The sequence below is a fragment of the Perna viridis genome, chromosome 6, assembly GCF_037379345.1.
Source record: "Perna viridis isolate PV_CMFRI_1.1 ecotype Kerala chromosome 6, ASM3737934v1, whole genome shotgun sequence".
Classification (NCBI taxonomy): Eukaryota; Metazoa; Mollusca; class Bivalvia; order Mytilida; family Mytilidae; genus Perna; species Perna viridis.
In genome coordinates this window covers 33,423,677-33,442,971 of record NC_142450.1, presented here as the reverse complement: position 1 = coordinate 33,442,971, position 19,295 = coordinate 33,423,677, and the positions used below count along the sequence as shown (strand labels likewise).

The window sequence follows — 19,295 nt, the reverse complement described above, 5'->3', positions numbered from 1 at the left end:
TTTACGTTTTTCTGTAAATGCAATTTAGAATTACGGGATCACTTTTGGACGACAATACTTGACAATTTCGGAATTCAGACCTTCCTCTTTCTTGATGGACTGTACAACAAAACTCCTGACGAACTTCTCCATATTATGATGGGACATACTGCTGGTATATTTGAAAATTGTCCAGAAATTGTAAAGAATTCTCTAACCTGTGTGCAAATTTTATCGGTAATGTTTCAAAAAAACTTTTTTGAGCCGATTTAAATAACAAGTAATGCTTCAAACGTTTTCATGTTTACTTTTTCTTCTTTATTTTCCATAGCTGTTTAATTTTGTCATGTAGTGTATTTTGCTTTTCTATAGTTGAATGTATATCTCTCTGTAAAAGAGGAATTAAAGTATGATGATGATGTTTTCTGTTGAGTACATGACAATTAGTGGGAAAACTTTACAGTTTTGCTGTTTTATTCTTTTGATATAGAGAACTGTTTACATGTAACTACAACTAATGTAAAAACAAAGACCTTACATATGTAAATTATTAGCAAGTCACACACATTGACTACTTAATTTGTCCTAAGGAAGAGTAAATGACAGGCTTTTTAAAGAATTGAAACGGAGCATGTCAAATCCCGAATCTGCCTATATATAAAATAGTGTCACCGCAAAAAAAATGCGGTCGTATATTGGTATGGTGCTGACAGCGGCGTCATCATCGGCGGCGTCCGTGTCGTCGTCGTCCATATTCACTTGGTTTTCGTGCGATCACTTTAGTTATGGTTGATCATTTATATGATTTTACCAACTACGAAAGGAATGCTCCTATTTAATTTTGAATTTATGACCCCTACTGTTTTAAAATTAGGGCCATCCATGTAACTGACAGATACACACTGTTGGTTTCCGTTAATCTAAAAAAAAAAAAAAAAAAAACTGAGAGCCCAGAATTTTACCAAGCTAATGTACATAAAGTGAAATGGTTAATCCTTGACATGACATATCAAGTTCAACAATCAAGTACACCTTATCAAGAAATAAGCATTGCTATATGTATATGACTTGTCTTATGGTTATAGCAAGCCAATGCGGAATTTGTTCCCCAATTTAATGATGTCAGTAGATATTTAGTAATATATTTTAATGGATATTTAGCAACATATGCATATAATTCAGATATTGATATCAATAAACGGAGGAGTTTTCTGGACAATGCAAACACATTCATGTTCAAATTTGCTCTTCGGGCAATACCAGTCTGCGTCCATACTTGATTCTCGAGCAATAAAAGTATGTGTCCACATTTGTTAATATGAAAGTAAATATAATTTTTAGATTAAAAGATACTTTTAAACCACTTTTACTCATCTATTCGAAATCTAAACCCCAACCCAACCCCTTGCCCTGTACACATATAATATTAGTTACTCCCATATAATGACTGTAAATTAACCAAATACACTGTTCTCTTTGAAACAGGCTGACAAGCCAGAAGAATGACAGTTTTTGACAAATTAAAGTTCACTTTGTTTATTTTTTTTCATTGTGATTTGTCGTAAAATACTTGCAATAAATAGTTTCATTGTTAGAAGCTCGTATCTATCTCCGATTGTTATCTGTTGATCAATATTCATTGACGGTAATCCAAATACAATTTAATATATAAATTCGTAAAGTGGGAACATTTGCTTTCGTTATTTGACAATTAATTTCATTTTTGTATTTAAATAATCGGTAGTTAGAATAGTGATTACTGTTTTTATTAAAACTGTAATTTCTCAGACTTGGAGGAGGTCCTTTAATTGGTTATTGTTAGCTTTCAGTTCGTTTTTTTTATTCCAATATCATCGAAAAGAGAAACCTTTAATTTCAAACTACTTGCTAAAAAAAGTAAATGCATTTCAAAGATCGTTCACCTATGTTTTTAGAAGTATTGCCACAACACCCAAATTCTAGATATGCAGTGGAAAAGATTGATGGCGGTCAAAACCTTATTTTATATACATTCCAAAGAAACGTGTGCTGTCAGTATAGAACAATGACACACAGTGGTATTGTAAGAGTAATCAAGGGAACCAAGGTTATAGCGGTAATCAAAAGAATATAATCCAGGGACAAAGACCAGACATGGAAAACAGACACATACAACAAAGAACATAAAGTAACTAAAATCATACATACAAAGTAACAAAAGTAAATGAGCAACTCGACTCCACTAAAAACTGGGAGCATGGACCAGGTGCACCGGTAGTGTAAGCGTCCTCTGCTTTTCTAGAAACACCCGCCGAGTTGCTCATAAAAAGTCAAGTCCGGGGTAGACAAACGAGGAAAGGAAAACTATGTAAGTAATGTCATTGTTTGTTTGGTTGTGCTGTCAGTATAGAACAATGACACACAGTGGTATTGTAAGAGTAATCAAGGGAACCAAGGTTATAGCGGTAATCAAAAGAATATAATCCAGGGACAAAGACCAGACATGGAAAACAGACACATACAACAAAGAACATAAAGTAACTAAAATCATACATACAAAGTAACAAAAGTAAATGAGCAACTCGACTCCACTAAAAACTGGGAGCATGGACCAGGTGCACCGGTAGTGTAAGCGTCCTCTGCTTTTCTAGAAACACCCGCCGAGTTGCTCATAAAAAGTCAAGTCCGGGGTAGACAAACGAGGAAAGGAAAACTATGTAAGTAATGTCATTGTTTGTTTGGTTGTTGTCATACTTCATATTTTGCAAGATCCAATATACATTTATATGGGAAAATGGGATGGTGGTGGTAATGAAAAATGTTATCGTGCAACACGGTTGGTTACTATCCTCTGTATTGTTGTAATACGAACATTTACAAACATATACCAACATCGTAAATATTATCTTTAAAATTAAGAAGAGTTCCTATCTTGATGAAATTCCAAATATTATAAGTAACGTTCTGTCATTATGCTTTATTTCTATCGTCTCTACACGGCATATACAATTGTAATGCATTTCTAACAGTCTTACGAGGAGTTCAAGATCCATTTTATATTTTCAGTGGCGCTTAAGTTAACAATAGCACATAACCGAAAATTGTAAAAACAGCTTGATTTTTATTTCTTTTACTTTAATGCATTTGGAATATTTAGTTCATTTGTCCCCGACATTTTAGTTTCAAATTTGGAAGTTCCTATCACGACTATTAATCGTACACTCAAAAGTTATGAAAGAGACCACGAATGTGAAATGAAAAAAATAAACAGAAACATTAAATAGCACATACAATACCCCAATCGTAGAAAATAAGAAGTATTCCGTAATTCACAATCGGAAAAATGCCACTTACTATGCAATAGTTTTCCAAAAACAATGGTACTACGGACATGCTCATATGCCACTTGGACGAGGTTAATTGAATAGCATTGCATAAAGGGTGGGGTTTTGCACTGGGTGTGGCAGAGGTGTACAGCTTTGAAATTGCGAATATACCCTCTGATTAGGAAATTACATGTTTACTGAAAGTACTCTCCCGCCGATCTCTGTTTACCTAACTAAACCGTTGAGGTTATAAAATGGACCTAGTCTGCAATTTCGAAATTGATATAGCTGATATAATCTTCCATTGTTGTTTTTTTCAAGATTTTTTATTCGTTTTGTTGTTTACGTTCATTTCGATAATATTTATATTTCTTCATTTGATTAAAAATGTTTACGTGTTAAATTGAATAAGAGAAACCTTCAAATTTCAAAATACTGGTTAAAAAAAGTAAATAATCTTAACAAGTTATATTTCAAAGATCGTTGACCTCGCTCAACATATGTAATTCGATTTTAAAAAGATTGGCGATATCCATTTAAACACCATTATATAAACACAGAGAAATTTGCAATATTTTTGATAAACATGTTCAAATTAAATTTCGGTGTGGTAATACTTTTAAAATACGTTACAATACAAATTGATATTTTATTTGGAATAAAAGCTATTTCGTTTTTTTTAAGCAACGTGACTTGAAACATCAGCACAATACGGCTTAAAAGAAAGATTTTTCCTTCTTGGTTATATATACGTTCTCCAGTATAATCTACTGTAACATGGTAAAATATATGCCGTACTTGTTGTTGCTCTATAAAACCAATACATTGAGTTTTGAAAAATATACATTTAATGATAATGGAAAAATCTGGTTATAATTTTCGTAACTATGGACAGAGAAAAAAGAAAGAGAGACAAAAAAAAACAAAAAAACCAAAAAAACAAAAAAACAAAACAAAAACAAAACCAAAAAAACAAATATGTTTCAAGGAATGACATTTAGAAACCAAACTAAGACAAAGTGGAATCTTAACGAGCACTTCAAACTGGAAGCATGAACAAGGTGCACAGGAGGGGTAAGTGTCAGCTGCTTTTCTGTTATCTGAAGAGAAAACCAATGGCGCAATGAATAAATTAGTTCTTTAAATAAAGATACTTAAGCGTCAAAATCACAGACGTCATCCACGTACACGGCCTATAGAAACATGAATTAGATCATTCTCTCGATTACCAAAGACATCCACGGGCAAAAGATGAAGACAATGAAACTTTACAGTTATAAAACAAACTAATAAAAGTTTACTAAAATTTGTCAGTATAGCTTTGTTATAAAATAGAATAATCTATTCCCAGTATGTAAGTCTTATAGTAACATTTCACTTCATTATAATTACCTAAAGATTAAAAACAATCTACATGTCAGTCCCGGATGTTAGTGGCGTTTTCATTTTGAATATGTACATGTATATAATGTATGCCTATTTCTGGTCGAAAAAGGAAGTACATATGAGTTTAGTTGTAACCTCTTACAAACCTGTCCTAGAACTGTCAGAAGAACAATTCTATGACAGATTTAGAACACTTTTCAGACAGTTCTAGAGCCAGCTCTTCTGACATTTCTAGCAAAGCCGGTTCTACGAGTAGAACTGTTCTCATAGAGCTGGCTCTAATACTGGAACTGTCCTAAGAGTTGGCTGTAGTAGCAGGACTGTTTTCGTAGAGCCGGTTCTGCTAGCGCAACTGTCCTAAGAGTTGGCTGTAGTAGCAGGACTGTTTTCGTAGAGCCGGTTCTGCTAGCGCAACTGTCCTAAGAGTTGGCTGTAGTAGCAGGACTGTTTTCGTAGAGCCGGTTCTGCTAGCGCAACTGTCCTAAGAGTTGGCTGTAGTAGAAGGACTGTTTTCGTAGAGCCGGTTCTGTTAGAACTGTCCTAAGAGTTGGCTGTAGTAGCAGGACTGTTTTCGTAGAGCCGGTTCTGCTAGCGCAACTGTCAGAAGAGCTGGCTGTAGAATTGTTCTATGACACTTTCAGAACTGTTCTGGAGCCGGCTCTTCTGACAAAGGATGAGCTGTATTGTTAACTTTGAGAATTGCAGGTACACGTATTATTAATAACAAAAATGTTCTATAATTAAGAAAATGAAATCATTTATGACGAACTGTGTATTAAAGAACCATTGTTTTAAACCGTAACGATACGGTTAAAACACATTGTATCTTACCATATTCTTTCCACGAAACTATATGAAAATATCTCAGATCTAATGTTTTTATTTTAAAATAAGTAATTTCATTAAAGCTAAATACATTGTATACAAATAACTAAAAAGAATCTATATGTGTGATCTAAAGCATTCTCGTGAAAGCCATGATCTTCCAGATACACATAGAGTTATGGATTTTAATTTAACTACTAGTAATCAGATCAAAACTGGCACGAAAATGAAATTACATTGAAATTTGAAAAAAAAGTAAATCAATTGCTTGAAGTGAAAACCTGTTACATAACTAATTTTTCATGAACGCTAAGCAGTTGCATTTTTCATGGCTGATGCGAAATAAAACAACAGAATGGTGTCGCTTTTCGTTATTTGTCTCTTTTTCTGAAAAAACGTTGTCAAAGACTTTATTTCTAAATTACGTAGTTAGTGGAAGTAAAAAGATACCTCTCTACAAGAAATACCATTTAGCACTGCCGAATGAAAGTCGATTTCCTTCAAATGTGGAAGTCCGAGTTATATTCATTAATACCAGATGATTATCTACCCCTTATAAGGACAGTGAACTTTCAGTACACAAACTGTCTATAAGGAATTTAATATGGTGATGCTTACATATATTAAGTTAGGAAATAATATCTTCGAGGATTATCTTTCAAAATGACAAATGTTTAGGGCAGCGACACGGTGACGTGGGCATTTTAATTTTGGGAATGATCGGTTATTAAAATATTCCGATCTTTAAGTCTTATACTGGATAAATGTTTTCGGTAATTCGTTCCATAATATTATCGTTTGAATGTGAATTAAGTGCAAAGAATCATATACTAAGTAAAGAAATGGTCCAACCAAGGACGAGTTATAATTCCTTTGACACTTTTGTACTTGTTGACTTACTTTCTTTGACAGGGTACGTCTTTGTCATGAAGTCGCCGGAAGACGACAGTCGAGTTGACTTGTAGCAAAGACATCGTATTTTTCATTTTATTTTTTTATCAAGAATCATGTCGTCGATAGACAAAACCCACTTCAACTAGCTAACACTGCAGAAACTATCGAATGGATGGTTTGGTTCATCTTTTGTTTTTTTACCCAATTGTCATTAGATAGGGAAGTTTATTCTATCACTATCGAGAATATAATCAGTCATTTGGTCAATTATCTTGATAAGAGTTGACCACCATTTTTCTCTTATAATTGAATATGATACCGTACGTGTTTTGCTGCTGAGGTGTATAACTTTGATTCCATTTTTATTTATTTTCTGGGGGGAGGGGTGAAATAAGCTCGCTCTATGTTGTGATACTAGTAAGCAAAATTTAAGACCATTGAATTTCGATTCTTCTTTATGTCGTAATGTAATACTTTCCTCTTTAAGTTGCAGCGTTTTACGATTCTATTATGTATCTGTATTTACTGTCAAGAAGGATGGTATAACATCCTGGAGAATATAAATCTTTCAATTATTCCTTGTTCATTCCAAGATAAACCATAAAGCTGCCTAACCCTTAATCATGGTGAATCCCAATTTCTTGTACACTTCAGTTTTCGATAGACCAATATCGGATCTATTGACATAGCGATTTATTTTCAATGTTTTAGAAGTACATGTTTTTTTTCAGGTAATACTATAGTCTTGGTAATATTTACTAAGTAATAATATATTGACGTGTTGAGCGACAACCTTTAATACGAGTTTAAAATCTTGGTATTGATTTTGAAGCGCAGTTTTATCATTCATAATATAATGATATATTTTCCTTCATATTTAATTGGTAACTGATTGTAACTGCGCATCTAGTGCGTCTTGTACTGAATAGGTATTTATGCCCTTTTTCAGACACGACCGGAATTTCTCTAATCCTGATAACCTCATCAAACATTGGACTACCGAATTAGACTTTCCCACATAGGTAACCACTAACGAATCATAGATTCCTCCATCCTATGCTATAGTGAAAGGATAAAAGCAAATGACGAAACCCAGGCTTAAACTGTCGGAAATTTATGAAAATTGTTTCTGTTAAATTTTCTGGTGACTATTTGCATCAGTGGTACTGGTAAAAAAGATGAAGCCGTGCATTAGTTTTGTTTCCCTAGTATTCCATAGGATTGATGTTATTATTCAACGCATGTCATTCATTATATATGTTGTTACATGTATAAATGTGCTAGTCGATCACTTTGTCACTGTCTTGTCACCGTTCATATTTGAGGTATACATGTACATGTATAAGGCGCGCGTCAACCATTCTGGTCAGTCAGTGCACCCCACTCCCACACCCACCCCGTTCTTCTATTCATAAAACTGTCCTTGGGGTGATAAATAACAAACTTTGTATTCTTATAAAAAAAAAAGTGGTTATACAGAATGTGCGGAAGGGGGAATTTCTGTATAACACAATACCGCCATCATCAATTGAACAAAACACGAAGACAATGAATGTCTTTCTCGGTTTCATGTTCATTGTATTTGACTACAGTAATGAAGAATATGAAATGCGGTCTTGAAATTAAATGTTAAATAACTGATCTGATGGTGCTTTAGATTAATCCGTTTAAGTCCAATGTTTAGTCAACCCTGGGAGTCTATTCAATCAATTTATTTGAATGGATCAACTTACTCACTACATGTTTATAAATTAGTACATAGATGTTTAATAATTAGGAAAATATTTTCATACAACTTAGTGAATATAGAATTTTTAAATTCTACATAAGCACATATATTATCAAGTACATCTACAGAACATGTATGCCGCTCAACTATAGTTGCCAGCTATTGGCTTCTGACTAAACACGTCTTGTTTGTCTTTGTCATGTTTTAAATGATCAGTTTAAATATATTAATGCTAATATGACATGTAAGTCTTGTTCTCGATTTTGATCCGAAATTTCTGCTGTTTGAAGCATTCCAAATCCAAGTCCTAGATTACTCCAATTGCAATTGCAAATCCGGTTACATAAATATTAAGTATAGTAGTATAGTTGTCAGGCTTTTCTATTTTGTGTTATAACTAAACTTGTAGTGTAGAAAAAGTTAATGTCGTTTTTTTTTATATCAATGACGTCATACTTACGCATAAGGGGTTTTCGATAACAAGCAGATTGTAGTCTTACACCGTAAATATTTTGAAAGGGAGTTAATGTCTCACAATCTTGCGTGACAAGACCTACAAGCCATAAATGGACAGGCACACTTCTTGTTTAAAGACTTTATAAATTCATACATAATTTTTGTTCTTTCAATTAAAAAAAAATAATGTTAGCATCTTATTAATTGCACAACTTTTCTTTAGACATGGTTAAATGTGTAGAATTTCCTAAAATCTAAAATCTTAATAAATGTACATATTCACGTATAATACCAGACACTAAATCATAACATTGGGACTTTGAAAACTAAAAGTGTTGGTAAAGTTTTATTTTTGTTTTTTTGTTTGTTTTTTTTTTCATGTAGATATATAATTTAATGTAAGCGATATTCTGTCACTCTGATTTTCGTACTGTAATTCGAAATACATATCATTCTACCAGTTGTAATAAGAAATGACCGTTCATGGTTGGCTTTTGGAATCTGATTTAAAAAGACTGACACAACTGACAGCAATGTAACTTTTACAAAACTACTCATTCAACGCGATAGTAAGTACCATCAAATACATACAACGCGACAGTAAGTACCACCAAATAAACAACGCGACAGTAAGTACCACTAAATACATACAACGCGACAGTAAGTACCACCAAATAAACAACGCGACAGTAAGTACCACCAAATAAACAACGGGACAGTAAGTACCACCAAATAAGTAAACAACGGTAAATTGCCATGCAGATTCAGTGAAGTACCACCTTCTGATTTTATCGTGGTTTTAGTTTTTTTTTAAAGATGCATACTTTATTGTACTCCGTGCTACTTTACACTAGTATCCATTTATATTTTTTACTTACATTTCTGGCCAGGTTGCGTTAAAACACAATAATTTTGATTATGTATCAATAAAACAAAAGCATTTTGGTAAAGTCAGAAAAGTAAAGTCAATAAAAAAAAAGCGATCTCTGTTGTACATTATATGGACACTATTACAACACGCGGGTCTTCGATTTGGTCATGATCGTGTTGATGCGGTTACTGGCGCGGATGTTTGTTTTGAAAGTTTGCAATGCTGCTTCCGTTTTTCTGGTGGGGATTTTGAAGAATTTGATAGAGTTCTTTGTCTAAAAGGGTCACAATCTAATGTTGGAGGCTTTTTCTGGGTGGATTTCGTACTCGACTTCGGGTGCTCTGACTCTGCCGTAGTTGCTCGCTTCTTTAAGTCTTTCGTTGATCCAGAATTTGTCCTGCTTCTAAAGCCGTTTGGTGTGCCTGTCCGAGACCCTGAATGCGAAAGTGGTTCAAGTTTAGACTTTATTATTTTCTCTTCAGCTTTAGACATATCAGTTTTTGACCTAACTCTGTGAATTATCATGCTCATTTTTTGTTCGTTTGTTGACTTTTTTGGTCTTCGCACTGATAAGTGTTCGTCGCTTCCGGTGCATTCAAGTACTTCTGGAACTACATGTGTAGTATCTTTGCGTAAATGTAATGGTTCATGCGTTTTGAGTCGTAAACCGTTTCTTGTCACGTCCAAATCTTCGAATTCCACAGATTTCCTTCTTCTTCCTGGTTTTGAAGCTGAAGTTCCTTTATATTTGGCTGCAATAAAATTACATTGTTGCTAATGCTAGGAAACATTGAACTAATAAGGAATTACTAACAATTAGTAAACACACTGGAATAGTAACCAAAGAGAGATAACTCAATTTTTCCTCAAGAAATCGACAAATTGTTTTAATTAACAAAATATTATAACATTAAATTGAAATAAAAAAAATAAACTTGTTCAGTTAATACACTGATATTTCTTAAAAAAAACAAATATCTGAATAATTATCATGTTTATTATTATTAACTAAATTATATGATAATCTATTAACAGCCCCTTTTATTGTATCGGAAATCTTAACACTCCATTTGAATGCCTTCTTGCCGTTGATCACGCCATGATTTGAAGCGATTTTGCAAACACGGATCACTCTTTATGCGTTTTGTGGTAAACATCAATATGACGCTAAATAATGGTATTAATAATACACAGTTTGGTTATTACCTCTTCTTTCTTTACGTTGCTCAATAAATCGCTTGGCAATATCAACATTATTCTTCTTCCAGTATTTGATAAGATCCTTCAGCATTTCATCTGATAAATCGTCCTCTGAAATTAATTTTAAACTTCAATTAGAAAATAAATTGAAATATGTTAAGACCCAAGGCCAAAATATAACAAGCTAGACCAACCGATGTCTGGACCCAAGTCGCACTGCAGCTGTGATTTATAGTTGCCGAGGAAAATGTGACGAAAAAAGTGTTACAGACAGATGTATGGAACTACAGCATATGCTTCCCATAAAAAATTAAGAAAAAAAATTCCTGATAATATGCACAGCATACTTTATTCTTGCTACATACCACGTTGTATGAAATTCTGTCGGATAGTTTTGGAGGAGTTGCAAAGACAAGCTGATACATGATGATTTTCAGTAAATATATAAGTTTAAAAGGACATGACTCCCATAAAAAATAGACAATCAAACTTTTTCTCAGTTTTTAATGGAGTCCTAGTTGCTCATTTTACTTTTGTTACATTGTACGCATTATTTTGGTTATTTTATGTTCTTTGTTGTGTGTGTCTGTTTCCCATGTCTAGTCTTTATCCCTGAGTTACATTCGTTTGATTTCCGCTAGAATCTTGGTTCCCTTGAATATTCTTTCTCATAATATGCATGACTACATATGGTGTTCTTGCTACGAACCAGGTTTCATGAAATTCAGTTAAGTGGTTTTAGAGGAGCTGATACATGATGAGTTTCGGTAAATTTATAAGCTCTAAGGTTATAACTCCAATAAAAAAATAGACAATCGAAATTTCCTCATAATATGCACAATTAAATATGGTGTTGTTGCTATATACATAAAATAAATATGTTGTAATGAAAGTATTTGATGATATTTTATACACGTGAATGATGAGATCATTAAGTTATTTTATGAACATCTAGACTAAAGCAGATGACGATTACCCTATCGGTGCAGCTGGTCCATAATCCTCTTGAGTAGCGTCATGGTTGCTCATATAAATTAGTTTCTATGTGTGTGTTATCTTGGTTCCATCATGTTCTTTACTGTGTGTGTATATTTTCTTGGTTCCTTTGATCACTCTTTCAAGAATTATGTACTTCTTTATTAATGTTCATATCTTGGACATTTAGGAGTAATCAAGGGAACCAAGGTTATAGCGGTAATCAAAAGAATGTAATCCAGGGACAAAGACCTGAGATGGAAAACAGACATACACAACAAAGAACATAAAGTAACTAAAATCATACATACAAAGTAACAAAAGTAAATGAGCAACTCGGACTCCACTAAAAACTGGGAGCATGGACCAGGTGCACCGGTAGGGTAAGCGTCCTCTGCTTTTCTAGAAGCACCCGCCGAGTTGCTCATAAAAAGTCAAGTCCGGGGTAGACAAACGAGGAAAGGAAAACTACGACCCGTTGAATACATCAGTTTTCATGGTGCTGATGGATACACCATAACGATCCACGAGTTCATGATGACGACCATAAAACTTCTGTAGTGATGACTTCATTCTTGTAGCAATATAACCCTGTTCCAGAAGCCTATTTGTTAGAGTTCTAGCGCGATAAAAAAAGTCTGCGTAGTTTCGGCAAGCTCTGGCATAACGTATGAGTTGTGATATGAACACTCCATACGCAGGAGCCGAAGGGATGTTGCCACAGATGAAAGGAAAGTTAACAATTCTGAATGAAAAGTCATCACGTTTGTCGTAAAGTTTGGTCAATAGTTTTCCTTTACCATCGATTTCTAAGTGTAGGTCAAGATACGAGGCTGACTTCACAGTGTCTGTAGTATCCTTTATCTCAAGTTCTTTTGGGTAGATGCGATGTATCAAATCCCCGAAATTAGGAGTGTGTCCATGCAAAAACCAGACAGTGGGTGGCACATGAGAAATTTTCTTTTCAAAAATTTTCACCAATTTCATATCACAAATGAATCATTTCCCGAAGCTGAATGTTTGTTTTTGATTATCTTCAATTATTAAGGAGAAATAAATTACATAGAATGCATTGAAATTAATTAAAAAAGGGAAATAACTATTTCATTTGAGAAAAATCTTGTTGCTTTATTATGGAACTTTAAATGTATTTTCAGGGTCATCCATTGTCGATTTAAAACAAACTTTGCCCTATTGGGCATACATATGGTATATACATTTATTTAATTTACACTGGAACAAAAAAAAATCAGTGGAATAAAATTTACCCTGTGCCACCCATATGATAGGATCTGCCGGTTGTTTTTTTACACGGACAGCCTCTTCAATGATAACGATAATTTAATGTTCTTATTATCTATAGCCGATCGGAGAATAATGCTGAAACGTATATATAAAAGAATGCATCTCAATACCATAGAATACTTCAACAAAGATCAAAGATCGAACATTCAAATTTGCTAGCAGCTGTTTTAACATACAAAGGCAAATCGGTATTGATGCAGTAGTAATTATTAATTTAAGCTCAGCTGAAGGTGGGCAACATTCGTATAAAAAGTATATATGAAATCAACATATGTGGACACCACCTATTCAGCTCATAATAGTACCAGATAAACACACCAATCAGGAATGGTGAAGATACGTTACGGTACTTCAAAAGAAACTGACCACTATAACTCCACCTTAATCTTCAATTAAAACCCAAAATTAGAGAATACATCATTCCATAATCTGATTTAATTCCCGCTCCGGCCCAAATAAAAGAGCTATATCTTGAGAACTGCATGGTCTAATTACATTTAACGTCAGAAAATATTTAGACGTGGATTTTACTGAGGAATTTTCACAAAGACTTCGTATTTCTAATCTTTATACGGAAGATAGCCGAGTTAAACGCGAGATAAGACATACTTGAGCCGTAAATCATTTTGTAGAGAAGGCAAAGTCCTGTTAACATATAATAATATTCACTTTTAACCTATTCGAGTTAACTTTTCAATGACGTTTCATTTTTCCTCTGAAGAGGATCGAAGTTGAAACTATAAGTGTCATTGAAAGTTGTTGTCACTTGGTAAAACTTTCAAAATGTACGTTAAACCCCAATTTGTTTATCAGTTTTATGTAAAATGTCGTTTTTCAAGTTGGCTCTTAAAATATAAATGGTATTCATCTCAGTCTTTTGTTACAATGTTGAATTTCAAAATGAAATCAGAAATTCAAAGTTCGATGGAGAAAGATTATAATCAAAACAGAAACAAAGAGAAAAAAAACTCAAAAACTAAAAATAAATGAGGACATTAAGGAATATGGGCTTTTTTCTACATTAATCTATATTTAACGATTTGCATAAAAGTTTCTATACTTTGTCAAAAATAAACAACATATTATGAAAATTGGAAATAAAACACTAAACAAAGTTAGCAAAAACAAAAAATAAATAACAAAAACAAAAACAAAAACAAATTTAAAACAACCAAAAACAAACAAAAAACATAAAACATTAGTAAACAAAATAAAAACCAAAGAAACATAAACCAAATGAACAAAAGTCCTTTATTCCTTTATTATACATTTACCGCAATTGTGATCATCACAATTTTGAGTTAAAATATTTTAAATCTTAAAACAACAAAAACAGAACATACCATCATCGTCGGCATCATCTCCCTGTTTATGGTTCTGAACTCTCAGTCGACTCATCCGGCGTCGAAGTGCTATATAATCAGCATCCGACTTGACATCAAGAAGCTGACCTGACGCCATACTCGTTGTCTCTCTATTTCCAACTTTTCTCCTGTAGAGATTATTAGACTAAGATTGTCCAAACAAAGACAGATAAAAATTTCCAGGATACTTAATAACGCCGATATAAGCACAACATAAAAATTACAAGTAACACTTCAGTTTCAGTAACTTAGCACATATTTCTGTAGACAAGTCATTCTGCAAAAGATAAAAGCGCCTGTAAGAAAAAAACATCTACTGATCAATTCAACTCCAAGCTGAAGTTCTATGCTACTTTCCAGAATAAGACGTAAATTTGAATCTGGAATTTAATAGTGTCCAAAATAAAAGGTTTTTAGCGCCAACCTACAAAGCGTAATACGGCCCACAACGTGAAAATCCTTATTCAATTTTCTGGATAATTGACAATATGCGTGTAGTCTGATAACAATTATTCAAAATACGGCTTTATCTTATAACTGCATATTAAAAATTTTGTAAAAATTGTCTACGTGTGGCGATTCACTGGGTGGAATAAAAGTTTTTCTTTGTAATTAGGTTTAATACTTATTGTATGGTATTAAAATCCTTTGATATTTTATCTCCTTATTCCTTATATATTATCATTTTTCACATGAATAGTTTTATTGTCAAATTACATGCACTGTCATTTTCAATGCAGGACAAAAAGTCAAGGTCTTAGCGTTTTGCACAACAATAATAGGGAACGAACTGTTTTGTAAAATTAGGAACTTGGCTATTGTTTTTACTCATTACTGATTATTAATGGGCTTTTCAAACGTTTCAATTGAATATCGTCCTCAATTATAACTTGTTGAGTTTATTTTCATATTTTGTTTTTTTTAAGAAGGACATTAGCACTGGTAAATCAATTAACTCTGACACTTCGCTATCTTATTCCTGATTTATGATTATTTTAAGAGAAAAATAAGGGGGTAAATTTCAGTAGGATTTGGGCTACAAAAACAAAAATGACAAACAAAATATTTTCATATGAAATCAACAATTGACGTGCGTTTAGTGTGTCACGCATATATAGCAGACACGTGTCACAGCCATTGGCATATTAGATTATCGTGTTTGTAAATTGGTCAGAAGTTTCATCTCTGCAAAGCAAGTTTAAACAAAATTAAACAGTCGAAATACATATAAGCACAAATGTAGATATACTTCATATAAATCCAGAAAACATCCGAACTTTGGTCTTTGAACAATTGAGTGACAAAATTAGACATTTTTTTTATGTAAAACTTAACTATAATAATAGCTTGGTCAAACATCAATTATATATAGTCTACAATAAAATTGTTATAATTCGGCTTTCTTTGTATACTGTAGGTTCATTACGCCCCAATCACTTACTCAAACAGCTCATAATATTTCATACATTTCACAATAATAGTATCTGTATTACAAGAGACTCAGAACTGATCACGTGATGTTGGGGACCGTACATTATTTATACGCATGTCAATATGACATAGCTAGATCTCGGATGTTTCTAGTTTGTCGTAGAAAAGTCATATATTATGTTGAAATTGAACTCGATGGTAAAATTAAACTTACCCTTTCATGTTCAGGTGTAAAATATGCCAACGGTTTAAAAAGTTGCCAGAACATACACTTTTTTTCAAAATTGGTTTGGGGAATGAACAAAAACAATTATCAAATATTTCCGTTAGAATGAAATGGGTGTATATAGTTTAACCAAATTTAATGGAAAAAAAACATTTTTAACCCCCCTCCCCCTCAAAAAAAACATGCAAATAAACAACAAACAAACAACAACAACAACAAAATCAAACAAAAATAAATAAATAAATAAATAAATAAATAAAAAAAATTTAAAAAAAACAAAAAAACATTAAAAAAAAAACCAAAAAAAAAAAAAAACAACAAGCAAGCAAGCAAATAAAAAAAAGTACATCTTCTTTTTCCTCTACTCCTTTATTTTAAAACGATATGAATAAAGCTTTTATACATGTAAGTAATAGAAAAAAAATGAACGGAAGTGGTGAACATGTAAGAATACGAATTTGGTTAAATAAGTGGTTTTACATATATTTGGATAAACGGTGGAAAATTGCATAAGAAATTATATTGGATCGGCTTCTCTGTTCCTAAACTTGAGGCGTTTAATGAAAGACAAATTTGGATACTTGAATTTATTTCATACTGTCTTAGGAAATATTTAAGACGAGACATATTTATGTACTTTATAATCTATAACCTATATTGATATACATTAATGTTATTAATAATCTATAACCCACTTTAAGAAGTGTTTCAAAATTTATGTGTACAAAAATTTAATTTCTCATAGACAGAAAACTGAAGTTTTCTCTCCAGTGAACCAGATAAGTATATTTTATCATTCAAATCTTCACAAAATAATAAATTCATAACCATTACATCCTATATAACACAAAAACCATCATTACCAGTTCAACTGCACTTGTATGTTCAAATAGGAAGAACAAGTTAATGGGAAAAGTACATTTTAAATTTGCCTTTTAAGCTCTTTACATAAATTGTATAAATTAAATACTTTTTGCTGTAGTAGATAGGCCTGCTTAAACAGAACCAATTCAGCGGGAATTTCAGAAAACTTTACCTTGTTACAGGATCACTATGGAAACATGACGAATCATTAATCTCATAAAAAATTACGTAATTCATTGTTGTATTCATTGTTTTAATTTAATAGTTCATCTTGTTCATTGAACCCCCTGAAGGGTCACGTTCAATCAATGATGATAACTAGCATTTTTTTACAGTTGCAACTTGAAATGACAACGTGTGTACCATTAGAGTGACTAGTGGCTTCTAATGACAATGTGTGTACCATCAGAGTGACTAGTGGCTTTTAATGACAACGTGTGTACCATCAGAGTGACTAGTGGCAGATTATGATAACGTGTGTAACGTCAGAGTGACTAGTGGCTAGTAATGAAAATCAAAATTATTTTGTCCTAAAACTTTGAAAAGGAATTTCATTTTTTTTTTAAATAATTGCTATCGAAAGATCACGTGTAAATCAAACGCAAGTTTAAGCTAAATTAGTTCTTCACTAGGAATTGAATGTCACAACTATTATCAACTATAAAAAAACGAAAACCCTTGTCAGGCGATGCTATTAGAAATTTTTATATATTTGGAAACTGTACCAACAGATCGATGCAATAACTCTAAATAATTTCACTTCCGTTTCAGCAGCGATAGAGCTAAAATGCAACATTTACGGAGGTAAAACTTACCTGCAGCGAGAGACCAAACCACACACAATGACGCTATCGCTGTATGCAGGTCCAATTTAAATCAACGTTCTATTTTATCTCAACCTATGATTGGCATACCTACAAGCCCAATCTAATTGAATGTCAATTCGTTCTGTTAAAATTGATGTATTGTGTTGCTGAATACCCGATAATCTATACAAAGAGACTCATGGTTTCCTGCGTCAAAATTAAGTTCATTCCGGGGCGACTCGGAAATTATGTTGTTCTGTTTTGGTGGTAACGTCATATAAACATGTGTAGAAAAACATTTTGTAATACTTCTGAGCAGTTCAATTTAGGTCTGATTAAATTTACCTCGAGTCAAAGACTGAGAAAATGAGCAATGTAATGTTTGGTGGGAAAGTCTAAATAGGGATGGGAATGAATGGTTTTATTTGTATGTAATATATCAAAGATATATTTTGAAAGATAGGTTTTTAGTTAGCTTTCCAAAACTATCATCAAAACAAATCAGGACTGACACTGATTACCCTAAAAATATTGTGATTTTCTTTTTTTGTATTTGAGTGCAACAAAGACCAAAGAGAACTATGGCTACCAACCATGCTAAAATTTCAGCTGAAAGCGGGAACGTCACAACAAATGCAATAAACACGTCAAAAGGTTGTCAAAAACACCTTCTGCAACAGTTTTTTTGCATTGAAAATCTTACGATAACCATATGAAGACAGAAATAATTAATTTCATTGTCTGTTCATATTTAATCGATTATTTCAGCATTGTCGGTCGATGTAATTTTTCATCCAGGAGATAGTTACATTTCTACGAAGACACTGTCATGACCAGTTCGTGGACCAGATGTTCTGGAGGTTGGAGTGTTGTATCTGTTTTCGTTTATCTAAAATTTTGCTTTGTTTTTTTTTTGTTTTGTTTCATAGAAGGAAATCACCAAACACTTGGGTTCGACTTAAACACCCAGCTTATTAGCGTGTTTTGGCTAATTTTTACACTTTAATCTCTATCGATACTTCTCTTACAACGTAAGAGGTTGGAATTCCGTTCTTACATACCGTAACCCCAATTCAGAAAAAAAGCTTGCCAGACAACCTCCAGCATATTGGTGGAGTTTGCCGATCCTGGCGATCACTATCAAGGTGTACTGATGGAAAAGGATAGTATAACAACAGTCAGTACTTGTAGAAATATTACATGCGTATAATCTGTGGTTATATTTTGATGTCAAAATTCAATACTGAACAGTAAAAGCAAACGAACAATATTACAGCTATGTTACAATATGGATTAAGGTTACAGACCACCAATTCAACCAATGAGCATTTGGAACGTACGCAAAAATAGTCCTACGCAGAAATTACCCCTGTTCCTCATAGTGCTGTGAAAAAAGTTCTCATCTTATTTAAAAAATTTAAACAGTTTCTGAAAGGAAAAACATTTCTGTACATTTTATAGGTGAACTTTGCTTCTTGTGATGTGAAGCCTAATCTCCATAATGATTTTTAAATATACCCCTATCTTGTGAAAACACTGGGATTTCCCATGCTATTTATAGACCCTTCACTTCCGGTGACCAGTACTGCACTGCAAGTCTGCTAACCCCACATGCCATTCTGAGGATTGTGAGCTGACATATGTAGAATCATGCTGATATATAGTCCTCTGCAGGTTAA

The 19,295-nt window shown here is 33.0% G+C and overlaps 1 protein-coding gene across 2 annotated transcripts; it reads right to left on the bottom strand.

Moving 5' to 3' along the window:
• Positions 1-435: 435 nt before the first annotated feature.
• LOC148614634 (uncharacterized) lies at positions 436-17,769 on the bottom strand. Of its 2 annotated transcripts, XM_088588863.1 has the most exons (5): positions 17,626-17,769; positions 14,269-14,566; positions 10,652-10,756; positions 5,946-10,197; positions 436-899 (listed from the first exon to the last, which is right to left on the bottom strand). In XM_088588863.1, exons 2-4 carry the CDS (start codon positions 14,384-14,386, stop codon positions 9,611-9,613), a joined length of 810 nt encoding a protein of 269 aa, XP_088444989.1. In that variant the 5' UTR covers positions 14,387-14,566; positions 17,626-17,769; the 3' UTR covers positions 436-899; positions 5,946-9,610. The 2 variants fall into 2 exon arrangements, with proteins under 2 accessions (XP_088444989.1, XP_088444988.1); XM_088588862.1 differs by lacking the exon at positions 17,626-17,769 and having other exon boundaries at positions 14,269-14,853.
• Positions 17,770-19,295: the final 1,526 nt, after the last annotated feature.

Bases quoted from the DNA above. Each gene is read 5' to 3' on its own strand.
- LOC148614634 (XM_088588863.1), bottom strand. From the start codon at position 14,386: ATGGCGTCAGGTCAGCTTCTTGATGTCAAGTCGGATGCTGATTATATA. The intron at 10,757-14,268 runs GTATGTTCTGTT...AATTAATTTCAG, and splicing joins AGATGATGCCGACGATGATG to AGGACGATTTATCAGATGAA. The intron at 10,198-10,651 runs GTAATAACCAAA...ATTTTATTGCAG, and splicing joins GCAACGTAAAGAAAGAAGAG to CCAAATATAAAGGAACTTCA.